The sequence below is a fragment of the Protopterus annectens genome, chromosome 12.part0 (genome assembly GCF_019279795.1).
Source record: "Protopterus annectens isolate FY-2018-M chromosome 12.part0, PAN1.0, whole genome shotgun sequence".
Taxonomy (NCBI): Eukaryota; Metazoa; Chordata; order Ceratodontiformes; family Protopteridae; genus Protopterus; species Protopterus annectens.
Genome location: NC_056746.1, coordinates 9882491 through 9900482, shown reverse-complemented (window position 1 = coordinate 9900482; position 17992 = coordinate 9882491). Strand labels below are relative to the sequence as shown.

General features: G+C 38.4%; 1 protein-coding gene across 1 annotated transcript in view; it reads left to right on the top strand.

Annotated features, from left to right (window-relative positions):
- Window positions 1-17992, top strand: part of CLEC19A (C-type lectin domain containing 19A) — a 277550-nt gene that overhangs the window by 62861 nt on the left and 196697 nt on the right. The window contains exon 3 of the mRNA XM_044089047.1: window positions 13690-13783. Within this exon, the coding sequence (XP_043944982.1) occupies window positions 13690-13783 (94 nt within the window). The remainder of the gene's footprint in view (window positions 1-13689; window positions 13784-17992) is intronic.

Here is a 17992-nt window from a genome sequence, read left to right as displayed (position 1 = left end):
CAAAGTCACTCTTTAGTCATGCAATATGGCATAACACTAAAGGTTTAAGGTTGCTTGGTAATATTGAAAAAAGGTCTGTCTCTTTAAACTGTAAGCTACTGATTTAATAGAAAAGGAATTACTGTCATGGGAGATGGTGCTTAGCATGATTAAGACATTTATTCTGTAAGCTTTTCCTGTTACAACATAGGAACATAGCATTAAAAGTAGAAAAAATATGAGAGACTTAAATTACAAATTAAAAGAAATAATTGCATGCATAGTTGAACATATTGTGAAATTTTGACGGATGGGGAGCCTATAGGAGAAAACTTAGATGAAGTGCTTTCTTTGCTGATAAAGATAACTACAGATCTAGAGTCTCTGAAAGAAATGCTGTGCCTTCTAATAGATGAGATTAAGTAAGGAGAAAGTCAGGGTAAGTTGCTTGTCAGGTGCTAGAATCTGCCATATCATGCAAGCACTCAAGTCTCTTAACAACAGGTACTGTTACGACTCTGTCATAGTCCATGCTGGTGTAAATGACTTGAGATATACCTCTCTGGACTATATGAAGAGAGACATGATTGAGCTTGCTGAATATGTGTTCCAGGCAAGTATCTCCCTAGCCTTAAGCATTATCCTTCCGTCACCCAGAATGATGCCTCAATACAAACAGAAAATGACTGACTGTAACAATTGGTTTAGTTTCTGGTGTCATTCCAAGGGGATCCTGTACCTGATAGCCTGGGAGGACATGACTGACAGATCAGGATGCTTTGCCAGAGATGGCCTTCATCTGTCTCCCCTGGGCTTCAGTCTTCTGGCAAAGGCTCTTGCCTCCCTACAGTGCTTTTTCTAGGCAAAGTCTTGAGCACAAAATTACCAACATGAAAAATTCTTCTAAACAAAATTTAAAGGTCATGTTATGCTGCTAAACACTAGGAGTCTTAGCATGAAACTGCACTCACTGCAAGCATTCCTTGCCCTAGAACATGCTGACATTTGTGCAGTCACTGAAACCTGGTTCAAAGCTGCGGAGAGCACCCCAGCCTTACCAGGTTCCTACCATATTTTCAGACCCTAAATGAAGGACTACAAAGCCAAAGGAGATAGAGTTTCAATATTTATCAAAGACATACACACCTCCAGGCTGGTCAAATGGTATGACACACAGAAAACACTCCAAGTACAGTTAACTGTTGACAAAACACCTATTCATATCATAGCTAGCTACATAATTTTGTGGTTCAACAAATTTGGTGGCATAAACAATTCTTTAATTATATGACCTTCACATACTTGTAGTACCTTAATAAAATATGCCTTCACAGGAAGTGATACAACTAACACAACACAGCTTAAAAAAAAACTCCCCTACCCTTATTATTCAGAAACCCAATAAACATCAACAATAAATTAATCATTGAAATCATAGCTTACCAGTTCAATTCCCTCTTTAACCCAGATTTCTGAGTATTATACTATAAAATAAAACACATCACTTTATAACATCAAATATTTTTGATATCATCAATGCATTCTTCATATCCATAATGACATATAACCCATGCCTTTATTCCATTATAGTTGGATTTTGGCAACTTAAAATGTGTTTAGCCTATATTGTCTTTTTAAAATTTCTGCATTGTTCTTTCAACCTAGCAGAGAAATTCCTTTCCATTCTCTACATGGACATTGGATTACACACACCTCATTGTTACCGCTACAAAAGTTGATATTACATAGTCTAACCTTATCTCCATTAACTATTATAAAATTTCCCTTCACCATAAAATTACACATTACATACATTACTACCTATCTAACAAACCAATAAACCAGAAGGCCCTTTTAAACTTATACTGCTGGGCATACTAATAAATCCTGTAAGCTAGCACCATTGGAAAATGAAGATATTATTCTTTGTGATAATCCATTTTTCAATATATCACACAGAACAGAAGAAGGTGGCAATTTCACATGTGAGAAAGTGGGACATTTTGTTGTGTGTATGTGGAGGAGAAATCTGGGTGGAAAGAAAAGATGCTGAGTGTATGTGGTTATCTTAATTCGGACACTATCCATCTCACATAGTTCTCTATGCCCAAGTCATTAACCAGACAGCTATCAAATTCCTCAGTCTTGGTCCTATCCCAACTCATGCAGTTTTCCTATCAGTCTCCAATGTGGGACCAAGTTAAAGAATTTGTTAAATGCCAGGTAGACTATGTCTACATACACCTCTGTTCACCTGCCACTCCAGGGCCTACAGAATTGTGGGTCAAGGTCAACAGTGTGAGGCAGAAGTAACTAAGAGCTGACATATAGTGAGAGATAGATTCCCATTCAAGTTTGATTGTAAGAGGCAGGCATCATGGAACAAAGTGTTCCTGCCTAGATGAGAAGAAAAATTATAAGTCTGGGATCAAGGGTTGGAAAGAAGTTGGAAATACTGACTGAGGGGAAAGAAGGTCAAAGGAAGGAAGAGAGGCAGTAAGAAAGATAAGAAGTAAGATGGTAAAATACAAAAATGCAGAGAAGATACAAACTTGCAGTTAAACCATGGAAAGATGTTCTGATGGCCACATGGTGAATACTGGGGAAGGGGAGGTTGAAATTCTTGAGGAAGAAGAGGAAATAAGTGAGTTGGCTGGATAGTTTTTTACTAGACAGAGAGACAGTAGGAGAGCTAGGACATATAACAATAATGGCGAGAGATGTCAGATCACAATATAGTATTATTAGATTGGGAGGTAGAGAATGATATAGAGAGGAGCTGGTGATGGAACATTGGTGGGATGTGGGATGCTAGAAAGGTAAGATGTCTGGAGAAGATAATGCGACAGATACAGGAGAATGCAAGATCAGAAGTGAGATAAGGGATCAAGGAAAGGGGTGGAATAAAAGCATTATGGAGAGGAAAGTAATGAGTAAAAGGGTGAAATGAGGAAGGAGGAGGTAAATGTGAGAGACTTGAAGAATGACTGTAAAGAATACAAAGAATGGTACAAGCATTACAGGAAAATTAGTTGCAGATTCAGTATGAATGGAAACATTCAAATATGAACATGATATTAGCGATGAATGGCACCAGATGGTAGAGGCAGGGAAAGGTTGCTATAAAGTTATTATATTGGAAGATGAAAGATCAGAGAAAGAAAGCCTGGGTGCCAGATATTAGGAAGACAGGAGGGTAAAAGGTATTTAAAGCTGGGGAAATTAGGTAAGATTTTTAGGAAGTTTTAGCAACATTGTGTGGGGAGTATTTAGGAAATGAGAGAGGAAGGTGTTGGTCAAGGAGAGTGTTTATATTTAGAGGGAGAATAGGTGTTGTTGGGGTTTTAATTCTTCCACAGGTGAGACACTTGGAGAGCCATTTAGGGGTTACTCCAAGGGACAAAGTGATTTGAAAAGAACAAAGGTGGTGTGAGAGGTATGTGTAGAGGAACAGGAAAAGTTGAATGGCAGGGAAAAAGATGAAGATATCAAGCTGAAATGGAGGATATGGGTTTGATGGATATGGTGAGTTATGTTATACCAATGAATACGGTAGAAAGATTGACCAGGGTAGATTGTAACAATTTGTGGTGGGTCGGATGAGATTTAGATAAAACAGATGAGAGAGAAAGAAAAAAATATACATATAAAGATATGTATGAAGGGAAGAGGGCAACTACAATAAATATATTAAAGCTTCTTTAATGGCATTTAGGTGTGAATAGGAAGAACAGAAGAGGTACATATCTGGAGTTATAAGTGTTGAAAGGGATAAATCATGTGGCCATGAGAGAGAAAGAAATTACTGGGCTGGAGTTTAATGATTTTAATGAGACTGAAGAGAAATTTGAAATAAGAAAGCTGGGATGGCTATTTTATGGAGGGTTGATCAAGCGAATAAAGGAGGAATCTAAAGAAAGAGAGGGAGACTGAGCTAAAATGTGAAGGTATATAGTACAGAAGGGGAATGGAATGAGAGTGAGGTCACATGAATAGCACAGGGGTGACTTATAAATGTCTGATGCAGGAATGGCTCTGAGTAGTAGTGAACAAACTGAATGAATGCTGTGCCTGGAATGATGAAAGATGAGGAGGGATAAGATTTTGGGAAGAGGTTTGTAAGATTGTGAGAACAGTACAGTAGCATCGTCTGGGCTGGTTGGGGGTATACATTGAAGTTTTTTTGCTAAGGTGTTATAGAATGATATTTTGAGCAAAAAGACAATGGCAGTGGCCAAATGATAAATGCTGTAGATGTGTTAAAATTGTAGGGTGGTGCAGAAGATATGGAAAGGGTATTAGAAGAGCAAGAAAAAGTATGCAAGAGAACAGCAGAGAGGACACAGGCCTTTTGTCTTTGTGGGATAGAAGTAAAAGGAGTTAGAGGTGACAGCGAAGACAGACAGGACGTTGTAATGATAAGAGTAAAGAAGGAAAAGCACAAGGATGGAAAGTGCTAGAAATAAAGTCCTGCGAGGAAGAATGGGTATAAAACTGGAAAACAAAGGTCTGGCTGATATCAGGTCTGACTGAAAATGAAAAAATTGGCAAAGAGAGATGGACATTGATGAATATAAAGAGCTTTGAGAGGAGTATGGAAAAAGAGTAGAGGGTCTGGTATCTTTAGGGAAATATGTTGGTGGGAAGGAAGATGTTAGTAAGGTTAATAATGAAGATAAGTGATGACAGCTTTTCATTAATTTCATAAGTGATTAGTTACTCTGGTGTATATTTATTTATTTATTTTATATTATTTATATGTATTTTTGTTTACTTAATTCTGAATGAATTATATATAACTTTATCTACTGAAATGTAAATTTGAAAACAGAAGTGATGCCGATGGCATTGATGTTAAAGACTAAACAATTGGCTAAGCTACTGGTGTCATTCTAAGGGGATCCAGTATCTCTCTGCATGGGATGACATGATCAACAGACCACAATGCTTTGCTAGAGTTGGCCTGCACCTGTCACCCTTGGGATTCCAGATACTGGCCAAGGCTCTTGCCACCCCTATAGTGCCTTTTTTAGGCAAGGTTAAAATGACAAACTCACTACTGTAACAGGTATAAGCAAGCAAAATCTGATGGTAATGCTACTCAATACTAGAAGTCTAAACATCAAAATACACTCACTCGAGGCACTCCTTAAAATGGAGAACATTGGCATGTGTGCAGTGACAGAGACCTGGTTCAAGCCTCCAGAGAGCGCCCCTGCATTACCAGGCTATAATTCATACCACACCTTTCGGCCACCTAACCTGGACTGAAACACTAAAGGTGGAGGTGTGTCCATATTCATTAAGGATATCCACACCTCCAGGCTAGTTGCTCAGCATAATGCATCCGAGATTATCCAAGTGCAACTAACTCTGGGCAAGACCGCAATCCAAATTGTAGCTTGCTACAGATCCCCCACCATGCCCCAGAATTCCCAATCCTCATTTCTTGATACACTGGAAAATATTAGGGTACAACCTAACACCCTAATAATGGGTGATTTCAACTACCCCATCATTAACTGGGAAAACTAATCATGTGCCAACTCTTTTGCTCAATGTTTTCTGGAATTCATAAATTCCAACGCCTTGGATCAACTTATCCACAGCCCCACCCGGGGCAGCAATATCCTAGACCTGGTCATTACCAACAGGGGCAACTGGTGTCCACACCAGAGATCAATTCCTCGTTGGTCAGATCTGACTACAAGCTAATCACCCTAGACATCCACATCCTGCCCCCACCCTCCATTAGGTAAACCACCATAAAATATTTCTCCAAAGCCAACTTCACGCTTCTTAAGCCAGAAGTGGCAAACATCACAACACCCATGCAGACGGACAATAGAGGTATGACTGCTGAATCCTACACAAATGCACTTTATAAGCACTTACACGAGTGCATGGATCATGCAATCCCTAACAGAACCAAGATGCTATCCTCCCAAAAAAGGAAGCCAATCTGGTGGTCCCCTGCCATAAATAAACTCTACAACAGAGGAAAGAAACTGTTGCAAAAAAGAGCAAAATCCCATGATTGAAGGAAATCCCTGGTCAGCCTCAGTAAAAAGCTGAGATCCCTCATAAAATCCTCCAAAGCTAGTTACGAAAACAAAATTGCCATTGATTCTAAAGTCAACCACAAAGCATTCTAAAGCTATGTCAAGAATCTCAGTGGCAATACTCAGATCTCCTCTGAGTTACAGCACAATGGCACTAAATGTACAGAACCAAGTGATATTGCCAACATCCTGGCAGATAGGTTCAGTGCTAACCTTACCTCCCTCAACCCGTAAAGGGCCCATCTCTATACCAGAAGAATGCAAAGTTCCTGTAATCACAGCTGCAGAGGTTAAAACCACACTCAGCCAAGAACACAGCATCCATGGGACCTGACAACATCCCAGGCTGCATTCTACATGAACTACAGAATGAACTGGCACCCCACCCAAGTACCATGTTCAATCATAGCCTCACCTCAGGCTTTGTGCCCACTGAATGGTGCACAGAGACAGTTATCCCACTCCACAAAGGGGGAGCCACGACAGATGCCAGGAACTACCACCCCATTAGCCTGATGAGCCTGGTCTGCAAGGCTATGGAACTTATTAGGTTCATAGGTAGGTACTAGGCTATTGGCCCTAGGGCCTATAAAAGCCTAGCCAAACAGTACCCTGGCTTTTGCCACCCAAGAAAATTATTTTCCTGTGCCTCTGTCAAGCAGAGCCACCAAAGTGATCCCCGGGGTGAATTTCCTATCTCCCATCCAATCATCAAGATTTTTCTTGAAGAGTGCTAATGAGGAGCTTTGTTTGATATAGATAGGTAGTTTGTTCCAGAGTATGGGAAGTCTCTGAGACAGGAATCTATCCCTCCAGCATGTTCTGTTTATTGTGCTGACAAGGTTTAGGTCCCTAGAGCGTGTAGCTCGGAGGGATTGGGATTTCTTTCCTGGAGCATGTCCAACAGCTCTGGGTTTGAGATAGCTTTGTATGTTAGGCAAAGATCGCCTCTGAGTAGGCGATATGCGACAGAGTAAAACTGGTGTTTGTTGAGACGGTCTGCGTAGGGCATCTGTTTGAGGCCAGTAATCCTCTTTGTGAGATATTTCTGTGGCCTTTCCAGTTGTTGTAGATGTCTTGTGACGTTCATACCAAAAGGGGTGTTGTACTCTGTAATGGGTCTAATGAGTGATGAGTAGAGGGGAACAATGACCTCGTTTTTCCTGGATGAGAAACATTTTGTGATGAGGTGTGCCATGTAGAAGGATTCCCTGACTACTGTGGCAATGTGATTATCAAAGGAGAGACTACTGTCCACCTGTGTCCCAAGGTCTCTTATCACACTTTCGGTGTTAAGTAGACTACCGCCTATGTGGTAGTTCATGGATGCAGAGTTTTTACTAAAAGGGATGACAATGCACTTTTTGGCATTGAGCTTGAGGCCATGCCTTTCACACCAGGCATCTGCCTCAGCAAGGCCCACAGTAGGATAGGATAGCACAAAGTAGGATGTCCACATCGTTAGGAGATTTGATTATGGCTCCTAGTTTGTAGTCATCTGCGAACTTTGTTAGCCAAAGACCTTATGTGTTAGCCTGTACTTCAGAGAAGTAGATACCAAACAGGAGGGGACCTAGGACTGAACCCTGTGGTACTCCACTTGTTACTGTCTGAAGTTGGATTTAGAGTTTGCTACTTTCACAGTGTGGGTTCGGTCAGACATTTACATGAATTTCAAACTCATGCTTTTAAATTCAGATGCATATGCACTGTACGAATGGGTATTAGGGGTGGTGACTTGGAAAATCTTTTGTTATTGAAGGAATATGAGTGGATAGTACGTTTACAGGCTGATAAATGGCCTGGCTTGAATGGAGCAGTAAGTCTCAAACCAGTTTTGATTAAGCGTCAGAGGGAGAATTTATAATGCTAACTTTGAGCTGCTACCTTTTTAAAAAGTTTTTAAAAAAAGTTTTTTAAAAAAAGTTCTTATTTGATATGAATGATTTATCTATATGTAACTATATTTAATCTATATAAAATTGTTTAATATAAGTAAAACTTCTTTAAGAGTTTTGGGTGTGATGCATTTTAAATTATTTGCATAATTAATTTTGGTTTGTATCTGGTTGGCTGGCTTGATCATGTGTTTTTCAGTGCTTCCTCTATTTAAATGCAACTTATGTAAGGTGATTTTATGTACTGATGAAGGGTGTAGACCCGAAAGCTTCATTAAAATTGTTTGTTTGTGACTACCGTGTTTTTGGCTACTTTTGGATTAACAGTGACTTAGTGTATCTTTGAGATAGGAAATTCACCCCAGGGATCACTTCTGTGGCTCTGCTCGATAGGGGCACAGGAAAATAATTTTCTTGGGTGGTAAAAGCCAGGGTATCTTTTTGGCTTGGTTTATATAGGCCCTAGGGCCAATAGCCTAGTACCTACCTATGAACCTAGGTGGAAATGTAAATTGGATATTAAAAAGCAGTTGGAATTAAAAAAAAAAAGACCAGCGGTTATGCAATATGAAAGACTGAGAGTGGGAAGGGCAACGGGCCAGGCCTATGCTTTTGGCTGCTTTCGTTTTGCCCATTGTTCCCTAGAGGTCATTTGTGCAGTTGGAAACTCAGAATGAAGTGGAAGTAAAACAAAATTGGCTTCATGAATACATAAAAGAATGTCATAATGACTTTCATAGCAAATGTATTGGTACGTGTCTACATAAACACTACTTAGAAACGCATCAAGCCACAACATTTTCTTTTAAAAACAACTAATAAAAGGTGCATATTATTGATAATTACATAGATGAGCTGTTATGAGCTGAGTCATTTTTGCAATATAAACTGTATGCTAGTTCTGGGTGTGGACTTCATGCAAAATTCCCTATTAGGTGTATATTTCATTACAGCTGGGGGAAATTAGTCAATCTGAACAGTCACAAACTTTTAGGTTGACATTTTTATTGGTTAATTGATTGCTTAGAGTATAATATTTATACGGTATGGCGTGTAATATATTCATATTTTTGTAAATTGATAAAGTACACATCAATTTGGAAGGCATGTTGATTCTCTTAATAAAAATTTAGTTTGCCATTTTGGGTGGTGCCTTAACTTCATATTATATTTTGACCCCCTCAAGTCTGCCTCCCCACCCAATGAACCTGTCCACTCTCAGTCTGAGGGCTCATATTTAGTGCTTTTTTTCTTTGCTCAGCGGAGGCATCAGTAGACCCTCAGGAATGCTGAAATCATTCATGGGGACCTGTTTTGTTTTGGTAGCCCTATATCCGCTCCCCGTCGTCTTAGCATTTACACTGTGCCCATCTAGGCTTGGGGAACTATGTTATACAAGTCTGCCCCTGGACTCAAAAATCATGTGCACTGTGGAGACTATCCAGCACCACCCCAGCCTGATGTCTATTTGTCTTGGAGCTCTGACCTCCACAAGAGCTCCACTAAAGAGATGTGAGCATGCCCCTCTCACCCAGGATAGGAATGCACCATCCTAACTGTCATCTCCATCAGGAGTCTGAGCTGCTAACTGAACTCGGGTCACCTGGGTCGTAGTCATGGCTTTATCCGTTTACATGACCAGAGCAGGTTGTCACCCTGTTTGCAGTTATCCGTATTTGGATGGGCAGAGTGTGTTGTGGGAAGGAGAGACTCAAGAAGGCAAACAGATGAGATGAAAGCAGAAATATCTGGCAATACCAGATTAAATATTCTGGACATTAGTTGACAGTAGCACTGAAGAGATGATGAATCATCTACAGATGAGTGTGAGAAAAACAGGAAAATGAAAGGATGGATTAAAATACAAAATAAGAGAATGATCATTTGTCCACCTTAAAATGGGCTGTTAAAGGAAAACAGAAAATCCAGGTTGGCCAGTGCAAAAAAATTAAGTGTCTGAGATAATTAACATTAAGTTTTCTACTTTTGTTAGTAAAATGAATTTCAATTATTTTGCATGATCTGAGGGAGAGGAGAGGAGAGTATTAATGTAATGCTCAAGGGTTCAGGTGCATGTTACTCAGAAATGTTATTTCAAAATGGACAAGAAATAAGGTGACAGAGCAGAACTGCAGGAAGGAGGATAGTTGAGAACTGCTGCATATCAGATAATGATGTGAGTCGGGGATTTAAAACCAAATAAATAACTGCTATAATGCATCAAGAAGGGAATCAAAATCCATAGGGCAGGGAAATATAAACCAATGGAAGGTCAGATAAAAATAATAAAAGTAATAAATAACTGCTATGATGCATCAAGAAGGGAAGCAAAATCCATAGGGCAGGGAAATATAAACCAATGGAAGGTCAGATAAAACTAATAAAAGTAATAAATAACTGCTGTGATGCATCAAGAAGGGAAGCAAAATCCATAGGGCAGGGAAATATAAACCAATGGAAGGTCAGATAAAAATAATAAAAGTAATAAATAACTGCTATGATGCATCAAGAAGGGAAGCAAAATCCATAGGGCAGGGAAATATAAACCAATGGAAGGTCAGATAAAAATAATAAAAGTAATAAATAACTGCTATGGTACATCAAGAAGGGAAGCAAAATCCATAGGGCAGGGAAATATAAACCAATGGAAGGTCAGATAAAAATAATAAAAGTAATAAATAAATGCTATAATGCATCAAGAAGGGAAGCAAAATCCATAGGGCAGGGAAATATAAACCAATGGAAGGTCAGATAAAAATAATAAAAGTAATAAATAACTGCTGTGATGCATCAAGAAGGGAAGCAAAATCCATAGGGCAGGGAAATATAAACCAATGGAAGGTCAGATAAAAATATTAAAAGTAATAAATAACTGCTGTGATGCATCAAGAAGGGAAGCAAAATCCATAGGGCAGGGAAATATAAACCAATGGAAGGTCAGATAAAAATAATAAAAGTAATAAATAACTGCTGTGATGCATCAAGAAGGGAAGCAAAATCCATAGGGCAGGGAAATATAAACCAATGGAAGGTCAGATAAAAATAATAAAAGTAATAAATAACTGCTGTGATGCATCAAGAAGGGAAGCAAAATCCATAGGGCAGGGAAATATAAACCAATGGAAGGTCAGATAAAAATAATAAAAGTAATAAATAACTGCTGTGAAGCAAAATCCATAGGGCAGGGAAATATAAACCAATGGAAGGTCAGATAAAAATAATAAAAGTAATAAATAACTGCTATGATGCATCAAGAAGGGAAGCAAAATCCATAGGTCAGGGAAATATAAACCAATGGAAGGTCAGATAAAAATAATAAAAGTAGAGGAAGATAGTATGTTAAGGCCAGTAGTTAGAGGAAATCGTACAAAACAAAAATATAGGTGGAGTACTGAGAAAGAAGTTCGGGACAAGGCAAGTGTTCATTATAAAATTGTAGCTATTTAGTGAGTAGCACGTCCAGGAGTAATGAAGTTTTTTTTTTTCTAAAAGTGTTGAGTTATTTATTTGTTAGCCTGGTACATAGGATACAGAGAAGCAAATATGGCAGGAATTAAATCATTTGCATTAATGATTGACAGCTTAAAGATGAGTTGAAGTAGGTTGGTGGCTTGAATGCAAGGTGGTAATGGGCAGGACTGAACATGTCTGTAGTAAATAGATATGATAACAAGGGAAGAGGACAAAACAGTCATTACATAGCTAATACGGCAAATGGAAGAGCAAGCTGTTCCTGGATGATAGGTGATATGGTTCCACTGTGTCTCTTTAAGTTACATGCAGTCAAAGCCCAACCAGACTAAAACAATCATGTGAAGCTTCAGCTAGATGAGGCTTAAAAATCCCCCTCACTCCTTCCACATGCCCCTTACTTTTATATGCCATTTCCTGTGTGCAACCATGGGAAAAAAAGTAAAAGATCAAAAACTTTAAATTACAATTAGTACACTAATTATTTAAACATGGCAACAAAGATTTTCAATGGAAAATACCAAAAGCAAATCAATCAGTTGCAACACAATGATGTGTACTCAACAAGTTGCTCTACTATTCAGTTTACAGTCAGCAAAGTGTAAGGAAGCCAGCTAATAAGCACTACTTGTTAAAGGATAGTTGGATTATGAGGGGTAGAGATGCAATGCAAGAGTGTATATGAACCTGTATTTTGGATAACTTAAAGAGTAAAGCCATGAAGACCTGGGGAAAGTAGGAAGAGGGTGAAGCTGTGATAATGGTAGGGGAGGGGGGGTGTTGTGACAGAAGACCTTAGAATTAGGGGACTGAAAGGAAAGCCATATAGAGTGCATGGACTGTGACTTTGGTGGGGTCCAGTAGCAGACCAGGTCAAAATTAGGGGCTGGTGGAAGGTGTAGATAGAACTACACTGAGAAGCATTAGTGGCAAGGAGGATGAAAGGACCTTTGGCTCAGGAGTGTGGGAAGAAAAATGAAGGATAACTGTGGGACTGCAGAGTCATGAGGAAGACAGGAGCAGAAGAGAGGTCAGAGGGATGGCTATGATGGTTAAAGGGAAAATAGAAGGAAAATCAAGAAGCTGATTTTCAGCATGCAATGAAGAAGTGAGAACAGTGGGGGAACAAAGATGGGTAAAATAAAGAAAGGATGTGTGCATCCCAGTTTGGTGACTGCATGGAAAAGCTGGCAACTACTTCGGCAAGGGCTATCCAGTGTGCATTCATTACTCTGGCATTTATTTCAACTTTGCATTGGTTTATTCTCTGCTTCAAGATGGTTTAGCGATCCAACCAATATTTTTTAAAGACAAGGTAAAGCTGGAGGAACCAGGAATTGTCCACATATGCTTAAGGGCACCAGATTGGGGGGTGCCATTGGGAGATAAAACATCTAGCTACATCTCTGTTTTAAGGTCTAACATTTTCCCTCCAACTAGCTTTCCAAAAAATTGCACTTCACCTATGTTCTCATTTCTGTTTTATTCTGAGCCCACGTACAAGTTAACTGCTGATAGGAAATCCTCTTCTGTAATGGAGCAAGACTTGGAACATAATAATACACAACACCAAAACATCTCTAAGTAATCATGTCTTGTGCCTGAGCCAAAAATGTACTTAGAAAAGGTAACTGTTGATGTCATAGTTTCACCTAATTGTGAGTCTTTTGTTTCTGCGTTACATTGTTAGACGTAACTGTGTGCATACACTTTTCTATCTACCATCTCTATAAGCTGTATATATATATTTTTAATTATTCCTTGGTCATGGCTGAAACAAGTCCATTTTCGATCAGTACATTTACCTGGTCAGAAAGTAAGCAACAAATAAAAGAATAAATATCAGATGTTGACATCCTATGGCACATCTTTATGATATTACTATGCCTTATATATGCATGATAAAACAATGTGATATTAATAGAAATATATCAGTATCGATGTTTTCTATACAGTATATTAGATATACTTATCCATGGTTCTTTTATTAAAATACATTCAGAGCTGTTTTGTTTAAACTATACTTGCTTTCTTTACAACTGTGTGTGTGTGTGTGTGTGTGTGTGTGTGTGTGTGTGTGTGTGTGTGTGTGTGTGTGTGCGCACGCGTGTCTGTGTGTGTGTGTGTGTGTGTGTGTGTGTGTGTGTGTGTGTGTGTCTGTGAGTCTGTGTGTGGTCTAAAACTTAAGGACATTTATGTCTTGAGATATGATTTAAATGTCTAATGTGATTACATAATATGGTTGTTAACATTGTTTTCTTGTTTTCTAATGAAAATAGCTGGGAAGAAAATGTGTTTGTATATGATCTGGCTAACAGTCGAGTTCCTGGGATACCAACTGACATCTGGATTGGACTACATGATAAAAGACAAGTAAGGACACCCCAGAATGCTTACATGCAGTTAATTGTCTAGAAACTAAGCTCTTTCTCCAGAAGAAAAATAAATTAAACTTTAAGTACAATTAATATGTAAACACTCAGAAATGTAAAACTCAATACAGTCTCATAGAAGATGTTGCTGAATCAGTTTATAGCACTATTTTTAAAACTAATGTAGCTGTTTTTTTTGAGAGAGATTTTTCAGAGTAAAAACATATTACTTTCTCATTCCGCATTTGACAATTTGATGCACTGTCTCAGTTTATGCATATTGTATTATGTAAACTACATTAAAAATACATACTAGACAATTATATAGTCAAGAGAAGCAGCATTAGGGTGTTAAGCATGGAGAAGTAAATATAATTGAGATAAGAAAGTGCATAAAACAATCGGTACAACTTCAAATAATAAGCCCTACTGAAAACAGTAGTAATTTATTTCTGTACAGCCTTCCTGGCAAGGGAAACATACTCAAGTAATGTGTTTCTATGTGTTGTTATGGTGTATAGCCTAAATTATGCATTTGTAGTCCTCAGCATGAATCATAAGTGTAGTGCATCAGTGAAAAAGGATTTTTTGTTCCCATCTTATCTACCTGTTATCCTGTCTAACGGATACATTAAAGTTACCTGCTCACAGATATCCTACTTCTTCCAAAATTTCTGTTGCAGCAGACCCAAGAAAGTAAGCACATGTAAATAAACACAGTGTGGAAGACCAGTTTGTTTGTTTGTTTGCCTGTTTTTTAGGAAAAACTGAAAACTATGAGTTCTTAAAATCTTGTATTCATATGCACAACGATAGAATAAGATCTAAAATAAGGACAATTACGTTTTTGGTGACTCTGTCTGCTCCGGGATCCAGCACTGCTGTTAAACAACCCTTACACATTATGCAGGCCTTCTGTTACATTTATACTTTTATTAGCTCCTTACATAAGCTACCTTTAATTCACACTCCCTTCTGCAGCTTTATATAATCAATGAATAATTTTACTACTGGCCCAGTAGCATAGGGGCAGGGTAGATGTTGGTACTACTGGGGCCACACAGCTTTGACTAGGAGTCCCACAGATAGAGGGCTAATCAGGATGTGGGAGATAATGAGTGGGCAGTGACCTGCTATCCCTTTCTGGGTGAGGGGCATGGAATTTACTTGCTAAAGTGATGACACCTGATGATGGCTTGAAGTTATGACAACCTCCAGCAATATTTCAGTACACATTCCTCAACAACTCAAGTGATTGTTCATGTGCAAAAATGTCTTTAAGTAATGGCTGCCACAATAGAACACATGGGGGGGGGGGTTGAGGGAGTTACTGCTAAGTATTCAATAGTATGATGATATGTCAGGGGTCAGTGCACAGCCTCTCACCAGTAGAGGTAATAAACAAACTTTACCTTGGTGATGGGCTACCAGAATGGAACCCCTCAGTACAGCAGTGTTGGAGCAACACCGGAGGCTTCTGTTGTGTTACTTGAAGCAGAGGTACATGTAATGTTTTTCAAAAGAGGCTTACAGAATGTAAAGTGAAGCAGAAGAGGATCGTTGGAAAACTGGGATAATTTAAAGTGGACTGGTATGGATACAATAACGGATTATACAGCGAGTTTGTGGGAAAAATATAGGAACACACTAAAAACTTAAAGAGGGCATTTAGAAAGGTTACAGGGACTAGGAATGGGGTAGTAGGCCAATGAACAAGAGATACAGAATGAAAGAATCAGTGGGAAAGTTTAAAAGATGGTCTCGTGAACTGTGTGTTTTTTTCAAGATACAGCTGGATGGCAAAATAAGTTAAATATCCAGGCTGAGGCAACAACAGGCATCTAATATAATGCCTGCCATGAGGCGTTTAGAGACTGGCAAAAAGTTAGACAGTCCATTGGCTATTACAGACAAGTCTGCAAAGTTGTTTGAGAATCTGTATGCAGCTGAGTATGCAAGTAAGGAGACAGAAAAGGAAAAAGGAGTTGTTGATGAGACTGCCCTTCTCTAGGTTAAATGCATTACAGGAGTACAGTTTGAAAGCCCCTATCAAAGACACAGAATTAAAAAAAGAATCATGGGTAACAGGCATTCAGGAAAAACACAGGGAATAGATGTATTGCCTTTAGAGTTACAGAGAATGGCAGGTAACAATTTGTATATTGTATTAAAGAATATTTATAATGAAGTATCACAAATAGGGAGTGTGCCAGTGCTGTGGAAAGAAGGCATCATGGTTATGATTCATTCCTATTTGGGATGATTTATAAGGATGGGGAAGATCCTATTCCACTGGTGCTCTAGCAGCCTATATATTGGTACTCAGTAATGATTTTAAACTCTTATGACAGTTTGTTCTCAAAATTGCGCAGATATTTTCCACAGTTATTAAACCTAGATCAAATGGGGTTTAAGGGAGGGCAACAGGCTTTCAATAACATACTTAGGGCTTCGATATTACTGAAGAAGGTTCAAGAGTAAGGTCAAAAATGATCATGAGTCAGCTTAGACATTAAAAAAGCATTTGATAGAGAAGAATACAGCTACCTACAGAACCTGCTATTTAAAATTTGGAATTAAGGTGGATTTTGTTGACTTTTTATTTAAAATATATGGCAGTTCTGAAGTGAAGATAAAAACTCAATTTGGTTTATCCTGAACTTTTGGGATTTATATAGGAACAAAGGCAGGACTGCCCCTTGTTCCATTTGTTATTTGCTCTGCAGCTACAGCCACTGGCAGAGGAAATTAGGCATTGCTATTTCATAGGTATACATATAAGTGGGTGTGAGCAGAAACTGAATTATATATAGATGATACTAGAGTATTTATGGAAGCAAGAGTAAAGATATGGAGGAATTCTTCACATACCTGGAGTACTTTTGTACGACAGCGAGGTATAAAGTACATTTAGATAAGACAAGAGCAATAATAACTGCAAATTAGGATCCATTCCTTAATGTGATGTGGTATCCAGACATTTTGAAGGTTAAGCTTTAAAGTGCCAGTGAATATGTATCTGTCCAGCACTGGAGAAATCAGCAACAAAATTATATGAAAAGTTAGTTGAAAAAATTAAAATGAAACTTAATAGATGGAAAATATTAACTTTAGAGACAGGCAGGAGAAACAAGCAATGAATTTCTATGGGTTACCACTGTGGCTTTATGCCTACCAATCCATTCCAAATATGTAGCCACAAATATTTCTTAAATTTTTTAAAAATCAGATACTAGAGTCTGTGTGAGATGAAGGGAGATTTAAGAGTGTCTTGTGAAAGACAGACTTTAGAAAATTTGCTAGATAGAAAATGGATTGCCTAGAGGATCCAAAATGGTAATATGATGCAGTTCCGTTAAAATACTAACTTGTTGCAGAGTGAAACCTATGACTCTAAATGGAAACAATGACAGAATGACTAGAGAATAAGCTATCACAGATTACTGATGTCATGTTGTCCCTGTTTCAGCCCTTGATAGTCAGCTTATTATGATAAGACAGATATTAAAATGGTGCATCGATAAAGAGTAGAAACATTATTCCATCTCTTGGTTACCTCAAAGGAGGGAAAAGTGTGGTGAATCCATATTAAAACTTGAAAAAGAAGAGTACCCAAATATTGTATCAGGACCGATTGAAAAGGGGAGAAGAATGACTGGACTGGAGAAGAGTTAAAGTAGTGTATAGGCTTAAAGAGGCTTTGAGGCTCGATTCTGAGAGAGAGAGAGAGAGAGAGAGCACAAGCTGCAAAGAAAGCATAGCTTTTCCCTAAATAATTTCAGGGTAAACCCCAGTTAGTGGAATTGTTAATGCAGGGGAGATTTTTCAAGGGGAAACTGAAAAGAGTAGAATTTTGACATATATTGAGAGCTTGGTGATATGAATAGCAAAGCAGCAGATCAGTGAAGGGTAGCATGGAAGGAACTTTTAGAAAGGCAGATTATCCAAAATCAGTGGGAGCTGGTGTGTGTGGAATTTAACAAGGTAAGCCACCAAAAGTATGTTTCTAAGATATGAATGGAATTGTTGGCATAAGTAGGTTTATACTCCATCAAAACTGCAGTATATAACTTTCAGTTGGGAACTGCCATGTAAGCAAGGAAATCTATTGCTACAAATGAATGTTTGTTCACAGAGATAACATAATAATGAAATTCACAAACAGTATTTCACCATGGGGATGAAGAAAAATGAGAAGAGACCTGATCTA